Raw genomic sequence first — 16,997 nt, 5'->3', positions numbered from 1 at the left:
CAGGTGCTGGAGGACAACGACTACGGCCGTGCCGTGGACTGGTGGGGGCTGGGCGTGGTGACGTACGAAATGATGTGCGGCCGGCTGCCGTTCTACAACCAGGACCACGAGAAGCTGTTCGAGCTCATCCTCATGGAGGACATCAAGTTCCCGCGCACGCTGTCGGCGGACGCCAAGTCGCTGCTGTCTGGCCTGCTCATCAAAGACCCAAACAAAAGGTGTGGCTCGCTGGTCAGAAGAAGTCGTCATGTATTAGCATCTTTAAACTGGATCGCAATTTAACTTTATCATGAAAAAGTACTGCACTTTTTATGGCAGTAGAATAATCCCACCACAATGAAATGTTTTGAAAAATCCAAACTTCAATCTGCACAGCAAGAAACCACAAAATCTTATCAAGTATTTTTGGTCTAGTTTTCAGTCCAAAATCTTAGTACACTTGAAATAAAACTAAAGTAACTTACGAGTAAATGTTCAGCAAGACATACGTGTTTGTTTGTTTTTTGTAATTTCTTAATATTGATTTAAGAGCACCAGTTCAACTGGCAGATTATTTCGTTTATTATAAGACTTTTTTTTTTTTTTACTATACTATAAGGGAAAATCTGCCAGTAGGACAAGTAGTTTTTAAAAAAAAAAAAAAAAACTTTTTCTAAAACATTATTAAGGTATTATTGACTTAAAACAAGCTCCTAAATTATTTAATTTGTTTTATTCCAAGTGTCCTCATATATTTGCACTAAAAACAAACAAAAAATGTTTTGCATTATGAATTAAAATGTAATCAGGATGGATGCATTTCTTTTAGAAAAATCATCCCATACTTTTCCAGATCTGAAAAAAAGGGGGACAAAACCATAAATAAAACATCAGACTTTTCCAAGCTTGTGCCATGCACACTAATGAGTTTCCCAAAGGAAAAGAAACGGATCCACAGCATCGCTGATTCTCTGCTCTTCATATAAGTGGACTTGAGGTGGTTTTCTACTCCTTCATCCTTTGTTTCATGCCTTTCAAGTCTCAGTCTGGTGCGACCAGAGCACACAGTTCCAGTTAAAGTCCAGGGAGCTTAGCAAAATCTACATGTTTTATGTTTGTGATGGTAGCATGGAAAAGGTTTCTCTTCTGACGTCACTTCACCAGAGTCTCAAGAGTTTCTATGTTTGAAATAAAACTTTTCATTCATTAGCTCAGGTTTTTGCACTCTCCGGTTCTGATTCTTCATCTCCAGGCAGTTGCGATTGTGTTTTGCTTCATCACTTTAGTAGAAATGAAGCGCTTTGCTAATCCCGGCTTTTGTTTTGTTTCCCTCTCCCCTGAACCAGGCTCGGGGGCGGACCAGAAGATGCTAAGGAAATAATGAGGCATAGTTTCTTCTCTGGCATCGACTGGCAGGATGTTTACGACAAAAAGGTACGCCACGGTAAAAACTGTGTGGTTTACTTCAGCCGTGGTAGCGGCTTTCTCTCAAGCATAACAACATCCTTTTTTTTTTTATGCGAGAGATTTATTGAGCTACTTGTCCGTAAATTCTGCACAAAGGTCAAGATTGCGCGACAGTTGTCATGCAGCAGATCTATAGGAGGAGCCGACAAGCAGCTGTTTAAAACACGCAGCGTCACGAAGAGGTGTGACTTTGTCTCCTAAGAATCAGTGTTTGCTCACACACTACTGAGTGAGACTCGTGTCCCGTGAGGCAGCACCTGCGGCGTCTTACGCAGGTGCTGAGCTTCCTGCCTCCTCCTCGCTGCGTTTTTCTCCTCCTTTTCTTCTCCTTTGTGTTGTTATTCATTTATTTATTTATTTTTGCATTCGTGAAGCATTTCAAACTAACTCGGTGACATGAACACCTAATCTGAGGTTAGAAAGCAACAAAACGCTGTGGCACTAAATGAGAAACTATAAAGATTAATACCATATGTAGTTTTTATTTTTAGACCTGTGCAGTTGAGTCACAAAAATGATGTGATCAACAACAACAACAAAAAAAAACTATCAACACTTTTTGTCCAAACTGCATATTGGTGGAGTTTGCAGGAAAATAATATTTACGTGTCCGACAAATTTTCAGGCAAAAAAGTCCTACCTGACTCATAACTGGTTAATAGGACTCGGGACATAAGTGCTGATTAGGTCCCGTTGATTCATGCGATTTTTAATCCGCTAAAAACTTTAACGCAATTGATCTTTTTTTTTTTTTTTCTTAACAAGCGTTCAGACCAGAATCTTTTGCATTTGCTCGTTTCTGGTACGTTTGCAACTCCGACGCACGAGCGACAAAATCAAGCAGCCCGGTGCTTTTGTCAGATACGAGAACGTCTAAAAACCTGTCGACTCGACCAACCGTCAACTCCATGATCTAAAACCGACAGTCGTCTCTGCTGCACATGTGGAGCACTGATCCGATGTCTCCTCTTTGTCCCAGCTCGTCCCTCCCTTCAAGCCTCAGGTGACGTCGGAGACGGACACCAGGTACTTCGACGAGGAGTTCACGGCTCAGACCATCACAATCACTCCACCAGAGAAATGTGAGTCCCTTCCATGTTTTCTGATCCTGCCTGGTGTACATGAATGTCCTGTGTCGTCTGAGACAAGGTGTCTAAGGGGGGGGGAAAAAAACAGTACTTCCTGTTTTCAAAATAACTGCATGAAGAAATAATCAATGTGTGCATCTCTGTTAGTCCTCCGGCCACTAGCACTTCTGTACACACTTTTAAGAACATGCTGCTGTTTTCAGTGTGTTCTGCACTGAATTATGCATGACTGATCTGCAGCTCACACAGCACTGCAGGAGTTTCCCACATCAGATGCATGCTTATTAATTGAATTGTTCTCAGTTTACTTTTTCACCACTAAAACAAAACTGAATATTATTATTGTCTTCAACAAAACAACAAAAAAAATCTTTGAAATTTTTTCAGATTTTGTCATGTGACAACGCATAAATCTAGATGTGTTTTACAGAGATTTTATCCAATAAACCAACACAACATGGTGGGGGTAATTGTGACAAGGAAAAACAAAACTTATATAAATAAAAATATAAACATTCACCTTTGACTCGGACTGTGAAACATACATTTTTCAGTCTTGCCGTGGATTTCTAAATAGGTCTGGACTTTGTTCCATTCTAACATGTAATCCAAAACATTCCATTGTAGCTCCGGATGCCCACAGCATAAAATCTTTAAAAAAGTTCAGGCTGAAAACAAAGGCGCACCACACTTTTCAGATTTCCATTTGTAGAAAATTTTGAAATCATTATAATTTCCCTTCTGCCTTACAATTATGCACAACTTCACAACTTTTATTTAGAGTAAAATCTCAATAAATTACATTAAAGTAGGTGATTGTGACATGACAAAATGTGGAAATGTCATGAAGGCTATATGATACGAATACTTTAGCAAGATATGCTGTACATGCGCTGTTAAAATTATATATATATATATAAACAAAAGCTCAGTGCAAACATTCTTGACATTATTTACTACTTGTGAATCTTCCCCTCATTAGTCGATGAGGATGGAATGGACTGTCTGGACAACGAAAGGCGACCGCACTTCCCGCAGTTCTCGTACTCGGCCAGCGGGCGAGAATGAACTGTCCATCACGGTGACATTGTCACAGCTGGTCTCTGAGGCCGCCAGTGTGGGACACGAAGACCCCGCAGCTTCGGACCAACCCAGACTTGAAGGATTTTTGCCCTTTTCTCCTCCATTCCTTCGCTTCAGTCTGCTTCTTACTTTATTTATTTGTTTTTCTCTCTCTTCCTCTCTCTCTCTCTTTTTTTTGTTGTGAATCTCTTCAGAGGTCAAAACCTCGAGGCAAAATCAGAGTTCACTCCTGCACTCTAAAGTGCAACGCACGCGATCGGTTGACTTTTTTTTAACGACCCTTTAACGACGGGAGCTTCACCGGCCCCCTGCTGTGCTTTGACACCTGTTGCTCTAAAATAAAATAAAAAAAAAGCCCAAACTACTCTAAGATATTAGCCGGCGCAGTTTTCAGGTAGTGTTCGTATCTGCGCAACAGCGATACTGCGCTTTCAGTTGTTGGAACCCAAACTGCCATAGCGGGTCGTAACTCAGGCTTTCGCGAACACAAACTCGGAGAGACGTTTGTGTTTCGCGACACGTCGTCGGTTCGGTGATTCCGGGACGGACTGAGCAGCGTGGGGGGGCCCCCCCACACACTCCCTCCCTCATGTCGTCAAGCAGGATTTGACTCAGGTGTTGCTCAGTGCAAGTGATGTTGTTGCTGCTATTTCAACTACAACCACAACGACTACAGGTACCGCTCTTCTTCTACTGCTACTGCTGAAATCCGGTGCTACACCTCCAGCTAACCGTTACCAAGGCGACAGCTAAACGCCCCAAACTATGCTCGTCCAGCTGCTACCTTTTACTCTGCTGCTCTTAAATGTCATCAACCGATGATCACCATGGGCTTTTCTTTTTGTCGCAACTCAAAGCACAGCAGTTCAAGCAGATGAAGCTCCGGCTAATACAGTTAGCTTTACTACGTCACCAACAATGCAGCGGAAATGCAAGAAGTGAAAGATAGAGAAAATCATCTGGTTTGAATGTGTTCCCCTTCCCCAACCGAAGTTTTTTTCTTTTTTTTCTTTTTTTTTTCTTTTATTTGAATTTACTTTAAATCTCCAAAAAGGGAAAAGCTTAACTGAAACGGTACTTTCTCAGCTTTACTGTGACTCGTGGTTATCACGGCTTTGGGATCCACACGGCTGTACCTCTTAGCGGTGAATCCGGAATGTCAGATATAGGAAAGGGACTGTTATTAGAGTGGGGGTGGGGAGGTAAAAATGCAATATTAATAATGATTTATAATGTGATCACTTATGATGTAGTGAGGTAACAGCTTAGCTACTGTTTTCTGCAAGTTAATTAAGGCGGATTTTAAAACGACACGGTCTGAGAGGAAGTAAACAGAAGCAGATGTGAGTTTACAAGAATCACAGCAGTTGCTATAATATATATATGTTCTATTTATTGCTCTACACATTGGTTTTATATTTAACCTTTTCTATTGTTATTACATGATTAAAAGTATATTGTTGTTTCTTAAGATTGAGAGAAATATTGCACCTCAAGAAACAAAAATGGCTCAAGAATGTCGGAGGGAACGCATAAAGCCTTCCTGCTCCATTTCTTTGATTTTTTTTTTGATTTTTTTTTATTTTAGGTTTTGTGTTGTTCTGTGACCAAAATGTGATGGCCAGAGGAGACGGCACACGCTGAAGACGGTTTATCGGTTTCACGTCAACACCTGAATGTCCCTGATTTTTAATGTTAGACGTGTGTTTGGTGACGGCCGAGGCGGCGTTCAGAGAGGAAGTGGATCAAAGGGAGGATGAGAAAGGCTCTAAATTCAGATTGTGAAGGGTGATGTGTAAGTGTGTCGAGAAAAGAGATGTGTTTTAGTCTACATTAGGTAGAGATTCACAGAGAAGTCGGCGTATGACTGAAAACAGGCGGTTTTCAGATTCTTTCCGGTCAGTGAATGCACCGTACCCAGGCACTACCGGGGCTTGTTAACAGTAACTTCCTGTGGAAGTTGTTACGGAAAGAAGACTCTTACCTGGCTGTTTTCAGGACAGCAGAGACATTTAAGGGAAATCAGAGGAAGTGTGTGAGATGTTTTAAGCTGTGTGAATGAAACAGTAGGTTCTATGGCGGTTCAGTCCTGTTGCTAATGACTTTAAAAATCTCAAAACATCCAGAATGTGAATATTCATTCAGTGTTTAGAAGTATGGTAGGTTTCCAACATTCACTTCTGTTTGTTGATGATCTGATTAAGGAATTCAGATGTTATTACAGTGTAACAACAGAAACTCAATGGCTCAGCGTGTCACCTTTAAACCTACAGGTTGTGCTTGTTGTGATTTGTTTTGGAGTTCAATATCAAGGCCTTCTCATTATGTTATTCATTACTTGCTCCTTTGTAATGAGAAATGTGTCATTTAACAAGATGATTTGGCTTAAAAACACTGATTATAACAGACTAGCATGAAGTGTAAATTAAATTAGGAGTGACTAAAACCTTTAATTTACAAATCATAACAGTGTTGACTCCTTTAAAATGAAAAGAGTCATCCTTCTCTGAGGAGCAGATTGTTGTTTTATAAATGCTAACTGGGCTAATTAGCATTACCTAACGACAGTAAATATTTCAAACCCCGCCAAAGACAAATCGTTTTGTCTGAATCTGAAATCGGCCACAAACCTCTGATCGGTGCACCTCTACCTGAATGTCGATGACGAACCGACCCCTGACCCCTGACCCCTGACGTCTTCGGCCCGTGCCGTCTCCTCCGGTCTGGACTCTGTGTGTTTGCAGTTGTTGCGTCGTCATGTCCTCCAGACCGACAAGGTTTTAGAAATTCCCCTTGATTTCTCTGTCTCCAAACGCTGTTGGGGAAGCCTGATGGTTTCACTTCACTCACTAGGTCAAAAACTTCTGAGTCTAAAAGACAGAAAAGACAAAGACAACCTGTTGTGTTTTTAGCATCTGGCTTACACACACCGAGGGTATCAGGGGAGTTGCTCTGAGGCAGAGAAAACATTATTCCAGTATATTTATTATTTGAATGTCTTTGGATAACTTGAATTTGTTTTCTATTTAATTTATTTGTTGTCTTTTTTTGTTGTTTGTTTTTGTTTTGGGCCTTTAGCAGTAAGACGAGGTTGTAGTCATGTTTTTTTTTTTGTTATAAAAAATAAATGTTTTCTTTTTTTCTTTGGTTAAAGGTACGTCTTACACACAACCTCTTACCTGTTTTCTGCTGCTCTTAAGTCCATATGCTTTACTGTTGCACTACCATTAAACTGCAAATAGCTAGCAAACCCGCTTTATGGCAGAAAGTTCAAAAAGGAAAAGAAGCAAAAAAATAAATATATAAAAAAGTGGACGGTGCTGGCCTGCATGCTGTAGTTCTCCTCCGTCCATCAGCCCCGAGTCAAAATGGCGCTCTGAACTCCGATGAAAAATACTCGTGTGTGTGATCGACGCGGCCTGTCTGGTAGCCGGGAAAAGTCCAAATCCCACCCAGCTGGCACCCCTGACAGGCTCAAGGAAGCGCTCTCAAGTATTTGGAAGGATTTCAGCTTTGACTTGACTCAGGTCGGCGAGCAGCTGAGGAGTTCTAGCTGTGTGCGAACATGTTAACGCCAAAAACCATTAGAGAAAGAAAGAAACAACGACCAGAGTTCATGAAATACGGCTTTGTAGCTTTGAACACAGCACTTTTCGCATCCCATCACTTTTGATACGATTCAGAGGAATTTGATTCAGCCCTGCTTTAAAGCAAGATTTTTAGCTTTTTTTATGTTTTTAAAGAAAACAAACGACGATTTTTAACTAATAAACAAATCTCCAGATACAACCATTTGGCTTTGACGCGGCTCTGATGTCCAGATTTGACAGACGTGGCTGAAGCGTGCAGCAAGTCGGCCGGCGGTGAGGCAGTTTAGAAACCCAAACATTGGTCGTTAATTGCACTGAAAGGTTTTTCTTCCTGTGAGCCTCCAACTCTCGGTGTTTGGGCGGATTCTGGGGTCAGGCGCGAAGAACTTGACTTGAGATGATGAAGAGTGTTATCGATATTAATCAGTGTGCCCTTACCGTGGCAGACCTCTCAGAAAGCCAGTTTCTGCTTCCTCACAGCTTTTACAGGATCCCTCACCACCATCATCACATCATCATCATCATCGAACCAAACGGCGTGTGAAATCCGGGACGCCGCGCTGCCGGCGGTCCGTCCTGAAAGCTGCTGCTGTTTGTAACTTTCGTCTCCCAGCCCCACCGCGCCGACTCCCGTTGCGTCTCGGCTGCTCTGCGTTCATCTCGTTTCGTTGACATCGGCTAAAAATTCACCCGATGCTCGCCGCGCCGCTGCCAAAACAGCTCGCGTTTGAAACGGATTGAACCGAAGAGATGAGACTTCCTTTCTGCAGCAGATTCCTCCCCCGGTTTACCTCTGTCAACCTGATTATTAACAGCATGAGAGTCATCTATTGAGTTTAGAAACAGCAAACATGTATAAATACTTCGGCGCCATGTCCATTACACACTGTAGCTGAGCGGTAGTGAGAGGGAAGGCCGTGTTTCCGAGACAGGAAATGACAGCAGAGCGGATCAAGCAGCCTTTCTGTCCTTTATGCCGTCAGGTTGCCGTGGTTTGGGCCTGAGAGGCCACAAGGATGTGAGAACAACACATTACCATCAACATGGAGCTGTTTTTTATTATTATTCTGTACATCCTTAGTATTTTTACACATAAGATGTATCAGATAGGGATGCACATTATTTTCCTTCTTACAGACGGCTTCAATAAAGCACTATGTCAATCTGCTGAGCTGTGGTGAATTTCTTTCATTTGTCTTTAATGGATGGGTGTTTTATTTTCTGTGCCCTCTTAACAAACGAGTGTAAGGGAATTGAATCATATCTTTAAGTGTAAAATTGAATTATACACAACTTTTGCAGTTTGTTTAATTTTTTTTAAATCTTTACTTCCTGGTGTTAAGTCTCTCAAAACTTAATGTTTTCTCGTTAGAGCTACAAATTTGCATATGTGTTATTGCCAAAAAGGTCTGAAAGAACAAGGGAGCCTTTAATGTCTGAAACTAACATTAAGACTACTCATAAATTATCATATATGATTAGGCCTGAATGTAATCTCATTTATTTACAAAACTGACAAAAATATGCTTTTGTCAGTTTACGCGTGCTACAAGACTTTATTTTTTACCTTTCTATTACATTTACAAAAGTCCCATAACTCCATATTTGACAATGTAATCAACAATTCTCCACTTAAATACAAAAGCCAACAAATTTCAATAAAAAGTTTCATGAGCAAAAGAATATTTCCAGTTTTATGAAGTTTAACTCATTAAAAAAAAAAAAAAATATATATATATATATATATATATATAAAAAAAACATGGTTCATCAGTATCACATGTTTCAGATAATTGCGTTTGACTGCAGAGGAGTATAGGACATGACATATACGGCTACAAAGTCCTCAGTAAACGCATCTAGCCTTTAGAGAGGATCTTTGCATGGGAAGGATTTTTCTGAGAGTTGCAGTGAAATAAATGTATATTAAACATACAAAAAAGTGTTTCGCCTTTATAAATACAGACATCCCTTTTATGAACTACTGGATTAGCTGCCACTGTCCATCATTCTGTGTTTTGTCTCTAATCTGTTTTGCTGTGAACACTATTGTAACGCCGCTGTGATTTTACAGCGCAAAAGCAAAAAGGGAAGGGAAATTTTGACAATGACAAATTCTGAGATTGTTTGCAGTAGAAACAATATTTGATAAAATTGACAGGTCAACAGGATAACCCAAACTCCCATAAACAAGATGAGAAGAAAAGCAAATCAAGTCATTTTAAAAGTATTGCTTTGGGTTTTATTAATGTTGAGCACCGCAGTCCTTGATACCTCACAACTTAAACACATCATTCACAGTGAAAGTTACATAAAAGTCATCCTGATGGGGATTAGAGTAGAAAAACTGTCCTTTCCGAAAGACTGAAGAGGAGGAGCCAGAACCGATGTGCTCATGTGCTCACTGGTTCATTTCGTCTCAGATTGGGTAACTAGAAAAGTAAAAAACAAAAACAATGATTAATACCAACACATTGTGTGTGTGAACAGCTCATCAAGTAATGATGCAAAGCAGAATAAAGAAACCTTCCACAAATCCACAATCAGATGATTCATTAGTTTAAACATGGCAACACTTTGACTTCTTCCTTCAGAGTGAAGTCGACTCCAGATTTATTTAATTGGTGATCAGTTTGTGGTGTGTGTTCGTACCTCGATGCGTAGGTTCTGCATCTCCTCACTAAGCGCGTTTCTTTCCTGCATCAGCTGGCTCTGTTTGGCCAGAAGCTCACACACCTGCTGGGCGCTGCTCTGACAGTGTCGGTCCAACTGCTGCAACCTGCAACACACACAGAGTACGACTTTCTATCTTCACTAAGACTTAGCACAGACTTCCATTTACACAGCCTAAAACCCCACATCTCAGGGCTCTAACCCACAACCCTAAAACAGCACTTCCACAGGCTTTGGACTCCGTCAGAAGCGGTGGATCCTCACTGTAGTATTTGGGCCTTACACGGTAAGAAATGCTAAAACACACACACACACACACACACACACACACACACACACACACACACACACACACACACACACACACATAGGGGCTGACTGGAAGAGCAGGGGAATAACCAGCTCTCCTGGCGAATATAAAACAAAATGTTGTAAATATTGAAACGGAGCTGGATCCACAAAGAGCTTCTAATTTCACCGGACTTTGTGTTGATCAAACAAACAACACTGCTGACAAGGAGACGACGGCACTGTCTTTGAAAGAGGAAACGTCGGCCAGATGTGTTTGAGACAGCGGAGGTGAACATCAAGGATCCGCATCGTCTGATGGAGCTAATGGAGGATTTCAGGTAAAGAAATCATCTTTTAGCAGGAGTTGATCGATGATCTTAGGAAAAGGAAACATTAGTGATGTGCATGAGGCAATTAGATAAAAACTAATTATCTCAGTTCAACTTTTATATACTTCAGATGATGAGAATACCTTCTACGATTCAGGATAAATATTTTAAGCAAACCTAAAGCTCTGGGATTGTGTGAGGAGGTGAAAGGTGAGCAGTTTGCACGAGACTCGCCACCAACCAGACGTTCAGGAAAAAGAGTGTTAGAGGAATCAAAATGAAGAATCCGCTAAGAGTAGAAGATGTTTGCAGTAAAATAAAAAACATTTTCTTAAAGGTTATAAAAACTAAGCCGCAAAATTTGACAAACCTCTGTTGTTAGGGAACTGTGAAAGAATAAGAGAAAGTGATAAAATTTAGTTCAGAAGTTTTTAACCTTTACGATCCAATTAGCCATTTTTACTCTCGGCTCAGGAAAACAAAACAAAAGCTTTTTAAAGCCACAAATGTTACATTACATTTTGAAAAGAGGCATTTTCTTGTTTTTGATGACTATCTATTGTTGGACATTTTGAGTAACCAACATTGTATTTATATTTTCAGGTTTTATAATAAAAGTATAAAATTTTTGCAAAAAAAGCACATTATTTTCAACCCCTAAAACGAAACGGCGAGTGAAACGGTTCAAGCTGAAAGTCTAGGAAACAAGCAGATATTTTCAATAAAATATGATGGACTCATAGTAAGACAGAAGCTGCTACAGCAAACAAAACATGAACATTACTACAGATGTCCAATACTTGCATATATGAACTTTTTATTTGAAAACTGTTTTATTAGTCTTCTACAAAGTCTTCCAGTCCAAAATGCATGACTTATTTATTTATTTATTTATTTTTTACACAAAGAGAGCTGTAGGAATGTGTGTAGTTTCACCAAAACATCCCAATTAGTGCGTCCCCTCTGACACAGCGGCTCCTGCAGACAATGAACCCTTTCACTGCTCACTGGGATTAGAGTGTGTGTGTGTGTGTGTGTGTGTGTGTGTGTGTGTGTGTTTCTGCTGTGGCTGAAGGGTGAGGCTGGAAAAATAATGTATTTGGGGAAAGAATCTTCCTGAACATTTCCTACCAGCAGCTCAGTGTTGAACCCATCCAGTCAGTCAGTCAGTCACCCCTCTTATAAAGAATCGATGAACACACTTCCTTATAAAGAGACAGGGAAGCCCTCAGCTGGTCAAACTCACACGGAGGTATAGAATACATTTACCACTCCTACATTTGTCTTATGATGGTCATTAAAAATGTTAAATGATTCATATTCACGATAATATTTACTATTGAACAGGCTATAGGAGAGGTTAATGGGCTGTACAAAACATTCTTTATTTTTTTTTTTTGTACAATATTCTTACGTAATTCTTAGATAATGAGATCTCGGTCTGGTCAATTGTGTCACTTTAAATCCAAATATGCAGTTTCTGGCCACGCCCCCCGCCAGACCCCGCAACTCAATGTTTACCTTCGCAGGGGAAAATGGCTGCAAACAGGTGTGCAATTATACAACTGTACACCTTTGAAAAGCAGAAGTGGCACCTTCTGCACAACCAACAAGAATACAGTAAGTTGTTTCTGGATGTTAAGTGAACAACAAAACGCTTGTCTTTTCCAACAGCCATTGTACAGCAGTAAAACCAGCTGCTGTCCAAAAGCACTAGAGCTCCGCTTCAATTGCTAGCTGCCTGCTGATTGTGACTCAACATTACAAAGGTTTTTGAAACTTGTTGCCAGAAAACAACTGTTTAATAATAATTATTATTATTATTAATTATTATTATTATTATTATTTTAGGTGTTTACTTGTTTTCAGAATCAGCAGAGAACCAAATGGAAGTACAAAAGCTGAATCTTGTATAACATGTCCCCTTTAAAGAACGGAAGCCAAGCTAACTACTGCTTCAGGTTCAAATGGCAGCAGCCAGGAAGATAGTTAGCTACGGAGGAGGAAGAGGAGGATGATGAGGGTTTTGGGCTTGGGGCGAGCGGCCCTACCCTGCTGGTCATGTTGGCAGCGGCTGGCCCGCCTCCCTGCCTCGGTGTGACAGACGGAGGAGGCGAACATCCCAACTCTGCTACACAATCTGCTCCCTGCTCCCCCTCCCTCACCAGGCCCTGCATGCTCTCCACTTTAATCCTCCTCTACCTCTTCATTTGGAGACCCCGACACACACACATCTTCTTCAGCATCATCCTCCTTACACACTCTCAGCGTTAACCTGCCCTCCGCCTGAGGGAGTGTTTTATCCCAGACCTGCGGCTCGGTCCGGTTTCTGGAGGCCGAGGGCGGCGACCCTCCTCCCCGCCTGGCGCTCCTGCAGCCGGCTTCCAAGCTGTCCTGACCAGCCGCCCCCTCGCTCCTTCCTCCCACTCTGCCTCTCCCTCCTACGCCACTGCACAGCACGACATCACACAACCATCACACACACACACACACGGAAAGAGTCCAAAGCAGCGATGTTCTGCTCACGAAGAGCGGCAGACATCAGCCTAAAGGTCAGAAACAGAGCCTGTTGTTCTGTAAAGGTTTGATGAGGGAAGTGTTGAGAATGTTCCGACTGCAGACCTTCAGCTCCACACCACCGAGCTAATCTGAGTCACACACACACACAGAAAATGTCAGTCTTTATCCAGTTACAGCTTCCCCTTACCGAAGCACAGAAATCCACCCGACGCTGCCAGTCGATCAAAGAGAAACTTCCAGAAGCTCGTTGCGGAGAATTTGTCGCGACGAGTGGCGGGATGTAAAATCCGCTCTGGGTTTGTGACACGGTGAGAGATGCATGAAAACGTTTCGCCAAGACAAGTTTTACACTTTGTCTTCTGCTGGAGAAAAATGTGACACTGCAACAAAGGATTTATTGTCAGTCTGGGAAGTCATTCCTCCGAAGTGAACCAGACGACATCCTGCCAAGACAAACAGAACCAGAATCTGTCGTCGCCAAGGATCACAATGCGACTTCTTCTTCTGGTTTTATGCAGAAGATTTTCAGCTGTAAGGAGTCTGATCAGCCCCTCAGTACAGGCAGACGCAGCATTACCACACGCAAGTGCCATTATTTACCCAATAGTTCAAATTGTATGTCACGACAACAGTCATAAACATTCATGAAGACTCCTTCATGTTTATGACAGATGTTATGTCATCCATATGACAGCATCATGTCTGTCTTCACGCACTGACCTTCAAATGTATTCATCGTCTTTTTGTAAAAGTTGTATATGTCTCTGGATCGTAAAGGTTGCAGACCCCTGGTCTTTCCCATGAAACCCCAATAAAAACACTTTGAGGTAACGTGACACAGTGTGAACATGTTTGTGTAAAAGGCCGGTGGGCTCCGCCTCAGCCCAGCCAGTAAATCAGTCGGTCAGGTCGTGGCCTGAGATGTTTAAACCGGCGGCAGGTTGTAAGCTGCAGGTTTATGTAACGCGGTGAGTAAAAGCTGTGACCCGGCTACGCAGATGACCAAACGCGCCGTGTTTGTCGGAGCGGAGAGCTGCCAACCTCTGGCCTCGCTCTAATCCACCTCATCTCACCTTCGTGCTCTGCCCCCGAGAGGCAAGGCGAGTGTGTATGTGTGTGTGTGTGTGTGTGTGTGTGTGTGTGTGTGCGCGCGCGCGCGTATGATTAAAGTAGCGCTCCTTCCAGCCGCTAAAGCAGCAAATCCAATAACTGGCCTCCATCGACTGGCACACTCTTTAATTAGGGCTTAATACAGCCTAATGCGCAGACACTGCCCCTCACTAATCCACACGCACACGCACACACACACACACACACACTCAGCTGGCTGCGCTGCTGGGAAGTGAGAAGGAGGGCTGGAAGCTTGGACGGATTTGCGGATTGACTGAGTTGACGGGGTCTGCGGACGGTGAAAGATGAGGGTTGATGATATGCGGTCTCAGACACGGAGAGGCAGCGGTCTCCAGCCGCCGCCCTGTTGCTGCCTGCCGGCCGGCCGGCTGGACAGCGGAGAGCTCGGGGTCACACGGGGAGAGCTTCCTTCCTGACCTGGGGAAACGACACCACCTGCTGGAGCCAACAATTCACTTCAATCTGCACTGAAATCAGTAGAAAACCCTACCAGAAACAGTCTGCAAGGCCACGTTCACACAGCAGGTCTTGATGCTCAATTATGATTTTTAAAAAATTTTTTTTTATAAAATCCGATTTTTTTGCACGGTTGCTCATACTAATTAAACCCGACCGCAACGGTTTTAAAGCCCCAAAGTGAACAGTATTCACGTCTCACATCAATGACATAAAAGCTGGTTAAAATGCAACTGCAGACATTTTGCAAACAACCAGATTCGCATCCGACTTACTACCACATTGGCACAGATCGGATTTTTTTTTCGGGGGGTGTGGGGAAGCGGAAAGATCAGAATTGGACCGTACAGACTGCGGTGGAAAAGAAGGATATAGGTCGTGTTTGGGCCAAAAAATAAAAAAAGCGGTTCTGGGTTGCGTTTGCCTGCTGTTTGAACGTAGCCCAAGTGTGTGTTTAGCTCTCCAGCAGACATGGAGAAGGAAGTTTTGCTGGGAGGCACTTTGCAGTAATTTCCCCTGACGGCCCAATAATCAAACTCTGCACCTCCAACCGCAGCGCTCTCTATTGACTGCTGCAACCGAGGAGCTTAATTACATCACACAAACACACAGACCCACCTCTATGTGGCGTGTATCAGTCATAGCCCACAGCTAGAGTCTGAACTCTGTTGTGTTTGTCTGTGTTTGCATATTTATTTACAGGTGGGAGCATATGTCCTGCAGGCACGGTCTGAAGGGAAAGTGCTAACGCCACGTCGGAGAAACACTGATCCAGAAGATCTGCGAGCAGCGCTCAGGTCTGTCACTCAGCAGCTCCATGTGAGCGGCTGCTTTTACAGCAACACTCATCCGACTCACAAGTAAGACGGCAGGTCAACCGGGGAGACGATCTAAACTGGAGTCAAAGGAGGTTTTGTAACCATAAAATTAAAGACTAAATCATTTCTAGGCCAGTATGAGATTCTAACTGCATGATAACCTTGACTACAAAAACCACTATAGTATCTATGGAAGTACTGATATGAAAATTTGGGCCGATATTCAAATCCGATGTTTGTATCACTGTCTCAGAGAACCAATATCGCTACACTTTTGACACCTTGAAGAAAAGAGCCACGCCACTGCATCCCTGAATCATTTAACCTCCCACAATCCTTTGCTGCATCACTGTCACATGACCAAACAAATGCCACATGACCAACCTGCTCCACTCCCCCTCCAGAAACGAACAGCAACAAGATGGAAATAAATATCATCTGTTAATGTTGGCGCAGTTCGATTTATCGGAGCAATACAGACGTTTTTAAAAAATGACTAATATCGGTCGATATCCATGTTAGTGGCATGTCCATACCCAATAGTATCACAGCATTTACACAAAGCTGTTTGAAATCACATAATACTGCTTAAATTAAACAGAAAGGCTACAATTATCTATAAATCGTGTATTAATAATTTGCAGAAAAATTATTGCAATATTAAACTTATTTCATGATCACATCCAGACTTAAAGAAACGACTAGAGCAGCAATCCAAGTCAGTTTTTAAGTCGAGTATAGAATACATTTGCTGCTTTGCTCGCTTCAGAGTAACACATACAATTAGCTTAATTAGTCAGGTTTTCTGCTCCGGTAGAGGCTCCAGTCAGCAGCTTAACAAGATCGTAATGTGTAGCTCGCTAGTTGTTGTTTTAGCAATAAGAGCGATGAGTGGCCCTGCTATGGTTTTCACACCATGTCTGTCTGCACTTTGTTGCAGCTGGAAATATTTCTGAACAGCCAAATTAGTTTCTTATGTAACTAAAGGAACAATGGAGTCACCTGATTTCAGCCGGACATTCTGACAATTTATTTCTACTCTTATTTAAATGGCGTTAAGCTAAAGGGATGCAAAGATAGAAAACGTTTAGCGGTTTCGAAATGTAACACAAACACAAGGCAGTTTATTAAAATCTTGGTACATCACTTCCAACTGGCATGTGCCTGTAGTGTAGTTTGTATTGGTGGAAATGTTCAGCAATAGGTGGGGGAGGGGAATGGTTCATAGTCACAATCTGTGGCGTTTCATCAGAAAACCCGAGCGTCTGAAACCGTGACTTTCTGCCACCTGGACACTGGTGACCCAGACTGGTTCTGGGTCTGAACAAAATGTGCAACAAGACGCACGCAGAGCTCCACCTCAAGCTTGGGCACAGGGAAGATTACCAATGAAACGGAAATCTGGTGTAAAACTGAAGCACAGCCTCGTTAAGCAGCAGATATTTGACGTAGTGAAGCTCCGTGTCCGTTTGTTTGAGGGGCCTAATCGTCCAGAGGGGCTGAAGAACGCAGGCAGACGTCTTCAATTCGCCTGGTTACGGAAACGCTGCCAGAGGCCTGACGGCTACAGCT

General features: G+C 42.4%; 2 protein-coding genes across 3 annotated transcripts in view; one reads left to right on the top strand and one right to left on the bottom strand.

The window, feature by feature from the left end:
• Window positions 1-4,555, top strand: part of LOC106957375 (RAC-gamma serine/threonine-protein kinase) — a 59,635-nt gene extending 55,080 nt beyond the window's left edge. For both annotated transcript variants that reach the window (XM_015048690.1, XM_015048691.1), the window contains exons 11-14: window positions 4-218; window positions 1,326-1,413; window positions 2,426-2,528; window positions 3,517-4,555. In XM_015048690.1, coding sequence (XP_014904176.1) covers window positions 4-218; window positions 1,326-1,413; window positions 2,426-2,528; window positions 3,517-3,602 — 492 coding nt within the window. In that variant the 3' untranslated portion in view covers window positions 3,603-4,555. The remainder of the gene's footprint in view (window positions 1-3; window positions 219-1,325; window positions 1,414-2,425; window positions 2,529-3,516) is intronic.
• A 4,847-nt stretch (window positions 4,556-9,402) lies between these two features.
• The window catches only part of LOC106957376 (serologically defined colon cancer antigen 8 homolog), an 18,625-nt gene continuing 11,030 nt past the window's right edge, over window positions 9,403-16,997 (bottom strand). Inside the window, exons 2-3 of the mRNA XM_015048692.1 lie at window positions 9,860-9,986; window positions 9,403-9,639 (exon numbers count right to left, since the gene is read on the bottom strand). Of these exons, the coding sequence (XP_014904178.1) occupies window positions 9,601-9,639; window positions 9,860-9,986 (166 nt within the window). The 3' untranslated portion in view covers window positions 9,403-9,600. The remainder of the gene's footprint in view (window positions 9,640-9,859; window positions 9,987-16,997) is intronic.

The sequence above is a fragment of the Poecilia latipinna genome, unplaced genomic scaffold, assembly GCF_001443285.1.
Source record: "Poecilia latipinna isolate Pla-1442-1.1 unplaced genomic scaffold, P_latipinna-1.0 Scaffold898, whole genome shotgun sequence".
NCBI lineage: Eukaryota > Metazoa > Chordata > Actinopteri > Cyprinodontiformes > Poeciliidae > Poecilia > Poecilia latipinna.
This window is presented reverse-complemented; position numbering and strand designations above follow the sequence as displayed.